Source organism: Watersipora subatra, chromosome 10 (assembly GCF_963576615.1).
Source record: "Watersipora subatra chromosome 10, tzWatSuba1.1, whole genome shotgun sequence".
Lineage (NCBI taxonomy): Eukaryota > Metazoa > Bryozoa > Gymnolaemata > Cheilostomatida > Watersiporidae > Watersipora > Watersipora subatra.
The window spans coordinates 20,687,223-20,696,233 of NC_088717.1; the positions used below are offsets into that span (position 1 = coordinate 20,687,223).

Below are 9,011 nucleotides of genomic sequence, written 5' to 3' on the forward strand. Positions count from 1 at the left end.
GCAAATCACAAAATTAAACTATTATATACAATTTTCCTAACAACTTCAACATCACCGCGCTATATCGTCACTAGTTTTTGCATTCAACAGAATATTTTTTAATATTCGTTTGTTTGTTTATAAATTTCATTAAAAGAAACAGGTGAAGTGATCTTTTCAGGTCAGCCTTAATTTTGATAAAGTAGCCAAGTACTCTAATTTGTCTTACTTAACTAGCTAGCCAATTCACATTGATTTGTCCTTCAAATTATATAAAGCAATTATTAATGCTTTTTTAATTTTTATTTGTTTCATCATAAAATAAGACAATTATGCCTGAGTTTTTAAAAAATAGTTTTTCTTTGTTTATAAGTATAAGCTTAGCGTATTCAAAATTGTCTAAGCATTTTAAAAGATGAGAATTTATTTCCTTCAATTAAAACTGTTTTTGTAAGCATCTAAAATGTTTCTGAAATTAATGGAAAAGGCATTAATATGACTCATTTTAATTGATTAGTGTTTTCACAAGAAATAACTGTTTAATACAGACCTTTCAACATAGAGAGTTCTTCAGATGTCATTTTGTGTTTTTAAAAACAGTTTTGGATTTTACAATGTATATAAACACTTGGTTGCGAACATTAAACAAATATGAAAATAAGCAGTCATAAGCAGGGCGCGTACAATAAATTCAATAGAATTGCCTGCATCTGCAAAGCTGCTCCATGAAATTTAATACATATGATCACACATGAATGGCAATGTTTCTAATGACATCAACCCATCATGTGTCAGCTAAGGTTATGTCGATGATTACCATTTGTAATATAGTATCATGTGGTGTAGTAAACATATGGAAACAGTTAAACAATTGAATTCCATTTTAAGAAAACAATCTTATGTGTGTCATCATGATCAGCCTCTAAGTCAAGCGTTGACCAAAGAGATGCGTAGAAGATGGTTAAATACTACTGCAAGTTTAGAGGTGAATATGCTATGCATGGCACATCAGCCAATTGTTATATCCAGTTTCGGCAGTTTTGAACTACCGATTAAGACTTGGGGTTTTCATCTTACTTTGAATAACCTCTGACGCCCTGTGCTGGGTTGCTTCTCATGGCTCGAGCTGTACTTCGGTATAGGCGCCTATCGTATTGCTTCGCCATTGCTGTTTGAATTAGCCCAAGGGTGGCACAATTTTTCCTTAGCCAATAGATTTGTACCAGCAGGTCTGGTTCATGAACTATAGCCCAAACTCTCTTTTAGTGGGATAATTTCCTGGTAACCGTCCCTCCCTTGACTGTAAACAGCAAGTGATCCTGTCTACACTTTCTGGAGCTTAGGGAGATCAGATTTTGCTATTTACGTGGCGTGGCTTCTCTCTCTCGGATTCTTGGTGGATAGACATGTGAGATTTTTCTGCTGACTAAATCAACACAACCAAAAATGCACACTTGTCGTGGTAGGTTGCGTACATCCTAGAAGGAGTGACTAACTCGCTGTGCGCGCTCACTTCAATCAGGTATTACAGATTCCTGTATACTTTTGTTTTACTAAGTTTTTAGTAATAACTTCAAACATGTAATAATCATTCACTTACGCGTCTCTTCTATTAAAAACTAATATTAATATTTTGTTAGGAAATAAGATGATAAACAATTAAAACTCTTGCTCTAAGTGAGTGCAAATTATTAATAATCCTTGTTATATGGGATTGTGTGGCTAGTTCGCTCGTGTTACTAACTCCCTCATTCCCTCTTGTTAGTTCGAGTAACTGAAAACACCCAAATCCTGTCATAACACAATTGATGTGTTCCGGTGTACATTGTTGTTAGCTGTACCTACCACACATAGAGCTGCCTTTGAACATTGAAGAGGAGTTGACAGAAAAAATACAACAGGAAAGCTTACACAATATATTAAGCAAATATAACGATATGCTAAACAAATTTAGAAAAACAATCTCACAATGTTATTAACTTTTTGCAGTTATTTCCAAAAGTAGATTCTGGGGTTAGAGCGGATGAGTGAGAGCGCAATACTTTGGGATTGTGATAATAGGGTATATCGCCAGACAATATTCTGAACAGGATAAACAAGAAGGCTAGTCAAACATTCTCACAAAGCTGTTGCCAATTATATCCAAGCAGATTGCACAACTGTTTCTATTAGTAGCAAAGTTCATTATGGTTTGTCACCTTAGGCAACTACCGCATCAGGTCTACCCTGTCAGATCATGAGATAACACAGCCCAAAAACTGCCAGGTCTCTCTCAACTGCCTACCTACTGCCTCTCAGGCCTACATTCTTACGATTAGAGCATTTTTATAACACAATGATTACCTGTATCAGATATAGGTAATCATCAGATATAACATATATTTTCACATAGCCTGAGATGAATAGATTCTATTCATCTCAAGCTATTTGAAAATGGCCGTGCAATGCCTAATGCAACATTTTGCATCTAGGGCTGCTAGAAAGATTTTAGCTTTCAATGACATCGGAGAATGACAAAGCAACAGCAAATTTTCTTCCATCGGTTGGCTTTTTAATTGTTCCACAGAAAAATCAAAGTTTTAATTTTAGTAAAATCTCTACTAAAAAGGAAAAACAAGTTTTTCTGATGACACCCGTTGAGTGGCGGATGTGTTTAAAAAAATCGTACTTCCGAGTATAAATAGAAATGTGAGCATCATGTATGCTTTTAAAGGCGTGTCTTGTCAATAGCTATTGTTTACAGCAGTAATTCTCAGATATAAGCAGTAGATGATCCAAAGTCAGACTGACTCCAGCACTCATAGCAGTAGTTTCATCTTATCACTAACAACAAAATGTTTAACATTAAAGCACGTTTGGCAGCAGTATTTTTGATTGATGAAATTCCTTATCAAATGCTGTAAGGTTTGTTATTGTTTTAGTTGATTTAATATTTAAAAAAAATTATTTTATCTGAGCAATGCTATATCAAAACGCTGAACTACGCAGAAAGTAGCCTGACTTTAATAATGCTACCAGAAATAACTACTGCTATTTCTTTTCATTGCATTGTTATTATGCATCTTTTATTCAACTAAACACAAAGATATGAATTCATATCTATAAAACTCATTTTGATCGTAATGAACTCAAATACATGCATCATTGCAATTTTACTAATGACCATAGTTGTTATTAGAATTAGCTACTTTTCCATGACATTCTTGAAGCCAAATCCGATTATTCATGAGTCTCTTATAAATGGTAATATTGTTAAGGTCAAGCGCCTTAACTGGCTACTGCAATCCACCCCTGTATCAGGCAGAGATAGAGTGTATGAGTTCAAGGTGAATAAGTTTGTATTTGACTGTAAACGCCACAATCAATGTACAACAGAGGCATTCACAACTCCACTGGGTGCCTGGCCCATCTTGCCAAGTCACCCAATTTACTACCATATAAAAGGAAGGTGGATATGTACAAAAACAAGTAAAAACATAGCACACGGTCAAAACTGAATATAATAATAATATAAAAAAAAAGTATAAGTATGATTAAATAATTATTGACGTCGCCGATTAAAAACTTACAGATTAATAAGAAATAAGCATATACAACAGACAGGGGAGACGAATCACGATATTTATAAGGAGAAGACAGTATAAGGCATATAGGAGTAAATAAAGTAAATGCAACGTCCGCCACAATATTGTACAGTCTACAAAAATATTGATGACAAAGTTAAGAATTTGAAAAAATTGTAATGATAAGTTTCAGTCTACATACTACATTTTCATACTACATACTACATTCTACATACTCATCAACATTTTCAGTCTAATTGTACATAAACCCTTGATGTACAAAAAATGTATCTAAGGAAGACATCTTTACTGCATATGCCAGCTATTTTGGGCATGTCAATAATGGATTGTTCTATGAGAAAAAGTGGTAGGAATTGTAGCTCTTGTTGAGACAATGCAGTTTTTTGAGTACTGCATACTATTTTTATTCTTAACTAATGTAAAAAATGATTTATAGAAGTAAGAACAAGTTGTAGCAATAATGACATGTTTTTACTTTAAAAAAGCAAGCCAAAACATCAACTTTTAACGCCATTATAATTTTCAGTGTTCACCTAAATTGTTATAAAGGCCTGAGGTACGTATGATTTAAATTAGCAGCATGACCAGATTTATTGGTTGACACTTTAACAACAAAGTTGTGAAAAAGGAAAGCTGTTGTAACCGATTGATTGATGCGGTAAGTTTGTGAATACTATTCTGAAATTAACTCGGTAGGTGCCTATGGAGCCCATACCAGGGTTTGAAACATTGTATGTATCACACTTGCATGCTAATAACTTTTTACAAACTTTACCAAACTTTTTTTGGATGCAATAAATATCTTATTCAATATGCATTGAGAAGCTGAGAAATGTCTCAACCAGTCTATATCTATTGTTTGCAATTAACCTACAATAATATTATAGACGGCGTCCTGCTTTACAATTTGTTGGAGCTTTCAATTTTTCTTTCATTTCAAGTTTTAAGACTTGTTTCTGTTTTATGTCTATATTTAACAATGCTGCATAAAAGTTTTTATTTGATTTTATTGATTGAGGGTTTTATATATCAACAACTTGACTTGCACCGTAAAATCTCTAATTGAATGTCATTGTGCTCTCTTTTTCAACCCTTCATCTATAGTAGCAGTCAAATAAAGGTGGCGATCGAATAGAGGCTGTCGTTGTATTTTTAATGGCTTGTAAAAATATTTTGAAGATAAACTTAGCCTTTCGCAGGCAAAACAAATGCACCTGTATTTTGCCCTCTTCTGTTGGGGTATACCGACATTAACCTTTTTGAATGCAACAATTCTGCTAACTTACCTCCAACCTTTTAAAGATCTCTCAAAAAATATGCATTGAGAAGCCAAGAAATGTCTCAACCAGTTGGTATTTAGTGCGTGCAATTAATTTGCAATGATAATATGGTATCCTGCTTTGCAATTTGTTGGAAACTTCAACTTTTATTTCAATTTAATTTTTAAGACATATTTTTGTTTTAAATCTATATTTAATAATGATGCATAAAAACTCATTGCCCTCATTGGTATGTTTGCTAGTTTGCCGCCAAAACTAGCTTTTAAAAAAATATTATCAAAAAGAAGGAGAGCAGCATTAGAGTTGGACAACAAACAGAATTAATTTTTATTGATGTAAACAACGCATTATGAATACGATTTTGTTGACACTTTTCTACTGATCTATTTCTATTATGGGTTCATAAAGATCAAAGAATGTCAAACTGGCAGTGAAATGGAAGTAGCAATCAACTCAAGCGTGGCACTATATTTTTCTACGGTTCTCCCATAGTGGTAACGAATTAGAGGTGGTGTTCAAGTAGAGGTGGTGTTCAAGTAGAGGTTTTACAGTATTTGTGAAATCTTTTAATAAGCAGTGATGTTTTTTTCATATTTTCCTTTTCACATAGTTTAGTTTACTCTATTTGTTTTAATGCTGTGAGAGTCCCTACAGTTTGAGACAACAAACAATTATAAATCACAGAAAACTCTCAGAAAATGAATGATTTTTTACAATGATTTGTTACTTTAAATTATCATAACATGCGAAGCAAATATATGAGTGATGTAATTTTTATGTAGACATTTCATTGTACAAAAAAACATTTAAATTGAAACATGTTATTACATCTAACTAGCTAGCATTTTATAACACAAGAGAAATTGTTCTTGCAAAAAATAACTACTCATCAGTTAAAGGTGAACTAGTCATTTTTACCTCAAGATGAAGACACTTTGGAAAATACATTTTAAGTTTGCTCATGGCTTGGCATCGTCGATATACCCTGGACTGATTATTGATAAAAAGGTCTCTGCAATATGTTGTAAAACCTTCCTGTAAAACAGTGCCTGAAGGCAATCTAAAAATGGCCTGAACCTACTCCTCATTGTCAATAGCCAAATTAAAAAAATAATATTTAAACTGCTAAAAAATCATCAATTGATTTTCAATGTTTGACCTGAAATCTAATATGCTAAACCTTCTGCATTAAAATTTTATTTTATATTCTGTCATATATTAAGGCTAACAAACACTAAGAACAAGTTTGCAAAGTAACCTCTTGCTGTGTTTAGCCGATGTTACATGTAAAGCATTTCTTGTGTGTACAAAACTATTTATCAGCTCCACGTTAAACAATTAGCAGGTATTAGTTTTTAGTTATTTTATGATCTCAAAAATATTAGTAGAGTCGCGCAGATTGGTATGCAGCTAATAACTTCAAATGAGTTTTTAGGGAATTTCAATTATAGGTATTTATGCTGTATCTATTGAAAGAGCTACTGTAACTATTGTGTAAATGAAGTGGTCAATAATTCTGGATTTGGGTAAAATGTTGAAATATTTTAAGACATAATAATATTCACTCTATCCATTCTTAACATTTTCTCTAGAAATTACCTTAAAGAAGTAAACTGCAAGGTATCTCAAACAAGGATAAATTAAAACAGTGATTTCTCATTTTTTAAGCTGCAGCACATCTTGAACATTTACAACATTCTGGAGCACACCATCAACCAAAACGGCACAGAGTGACCCTCTAATGCACTGATACATATACACAGAGTTAATAAGTTGTTAAATGCCTTTATACACTCACCTAATGTGTTTTTTGCACACATGTTTAAACACATTGTGACTATCCTTGCAGAAATGGTACAAAAAATACAAAACCTGTTCAACAGTTCTCGGTCTTTCTCCGTTTTTAGTTTTTTCGCAGTCAAGTTTGAGAAGCTCAACTCACACAAGCGCAGTTGAAAATGGAAACTATTTTAAGATGGCGCGGTTGGCCAAAATGGAGAACTCTTTGGCAATTGATAACTTACAACTGTCCAAAGGAAGGTCAGCAAATTTTAGCCAATGATCTTGTTTCACAACAAGATCATCGGCTGAAATGTTGCGGCAAAAGATACTAATCGAGCTGTTTGGGCTCCTGACCTTGTTTGGCCTTTGCATTTGTACTTCTCAAAAACTTAACCATCTCAGTACATTTTGTTTAGCATCTGTTTAGCAGCCAAATATTTTTGGTTACTAAAGGTGATTTTAAAAGATAGATACAGCTCTTCATCAATTACAAATGAGAAATAGTTCAAGAATATTTGATTTGTTGAAATAAGTAGTCCTATTTAAACAGAGTAAAATTACTATGATAACAGAAATCAGGTTTATTTGAGATTCAATAAAAAAGACTCACATGTTATCTATACGCTTATAAAGCTCAGATCATAGTGTACTCTTGCTTGATACAGTTGCGCTGAAGAAATAATGTTTAGTACTTCATAATTATAGTAGTTCATAAAAAATTGCTATGTACAGGACTACAACTCATGACATTCGGTTTACGACACTTACACTTTAGCAACTGTGTCAATCCAATTGTCATCCAATATTGTAGGACAATATTTACTATAACAGGAGCGGCGTTCATCATGCCATATTTTGCGCATAGGAATGGTTATAAAGCAGTCTGCCGAAGCTCCACACATTATCTGTGGCTTATCTATTGTGAAAAATCAGCCCACTCTAAGCAATTCCAAACTCAACGGACAGTCTTAAAATTTCTGATCTTAGAAATATCTGATTTGAAAGTTCAAAATGTACTTTCACCTACATTAAAGGCAGCAGCCACAATGAAAGCATTCGTGGTTGTTGCCTTGAAAGTAGTGTCACAATTCGCTTTCAAAATAGAAAAGATCCTAAGCCAGACCTACTGAGTTTTTCATAAAAGGGAGTTTTGAATCAATTTTTGAATAGATAATGTGCAGTATGGAGATCAAGGGCTTTTATTTTTGTGCTACATTAACAGTTGTTTTAAATGTAGCAACTTTCGTGCAGCCACAAAATTCTATACATGCAATTACTGAGAGGACTAAAATTTTCACCAATCTGGAACTCAATTTAGCTTATTAGACTTACACTCAAACCAACTCAGCTAATCGGCCACCTTCCATAGTCTCAGAATAATTGTGCCTATTGGAGATGAAAAATATTGCTTTCTCAGGGGCTCCAACTTATTAAGTTCTCCTGAGTGGAATGAAGCTCTAACCAATTGTGCTAATGTGTCACCTTCCATGTCTCAGATTAATTATGAAAATACTTATTTTCTGTGCTTTATGGTTTGATGATATAGATGAAATTTCAAAAAAATTACTTAATAATAATTTTCTACAGCACACTGGATAATCGATCTGTAATAACACAATAGTGTGCCGAGACACGTTCATTGAAATTAATGCTTTTAAAGATCATGGAACAGGTGACTAGAGCACAACTAAGAGTAGAATCAAGTAAATAAACCTCATGAGTTAGACAAGCACACTTGAACAACTCAAAACATATCAAACAACCAGCAGCACTCTGACAAAATATTGACATTAAAATCTCAAGGATAGTTGCTCAGCACAAACAAGATGTTGTTGAGACTAACCAGGAATTTTTTATTTGATTCACACATAAATCAGCTCTATGCCACTTCAATCACTGTAAAAAATGCATTGGAGTTATATTTTTACGTAAAAAAATCTTGTTACATTTCACATTCCATGTACACTATATGTTTTGCTGTATGGCTGCTCTTTATCAATCAAATTTTTGCCCATGCTTCAATGAGTTGTGGTAACACCACATAGTTCACCAGATTTCCGTACTCAGTTTCAACAAATCACTTTTCTTTAAACCCTCTATATTAAAATATAATAAACTGTTATATTGTAATGGTTTTTTTGCAAAGCTATTAATTGGTCTAAAACTTGCTTATTTCTCACGATATTTTTCACCATGTTTGTCAAAGTCAAAACTATTACATAGCATAAATATTAAATGAATATGAAACTTTTGTAAAATAGTTTGATAGTTCAGAATTTGAAACTGTCAAAAAAATTTCGGCACGAAAAGATAAGTATTGATTGAACAAAGAACAAACAAAATTCTTGTTTAATTCATCTATCTATATTTTCGGCATCGTTTAAAA

General features: G+C 33.1%; 1 protein-coding gene across 1 annotated transcript in view; it reads right to left on the reverse strand.

The window, feature by feature from the left end:
* Window positions 1-1,222: 1,222 nt before the first annotated feature.
* LOC137406856 (cell death protein 3-like) overlaps window positions 1,223-9,011 on the reverse strand; it is a 9,527-nt gene continuing 1,738 nt past the window's right edge. Inside the window, exon 4 of the mRNA XM_068093463.1 lies at window positions 1,223-1,279. Coding sequence (XP_067949564.1) covers window positions 1,223-1,279 — 57 coding nt within the window. The remainder of the gene's footprint in view (window positions 1,280-9,011) is intronic.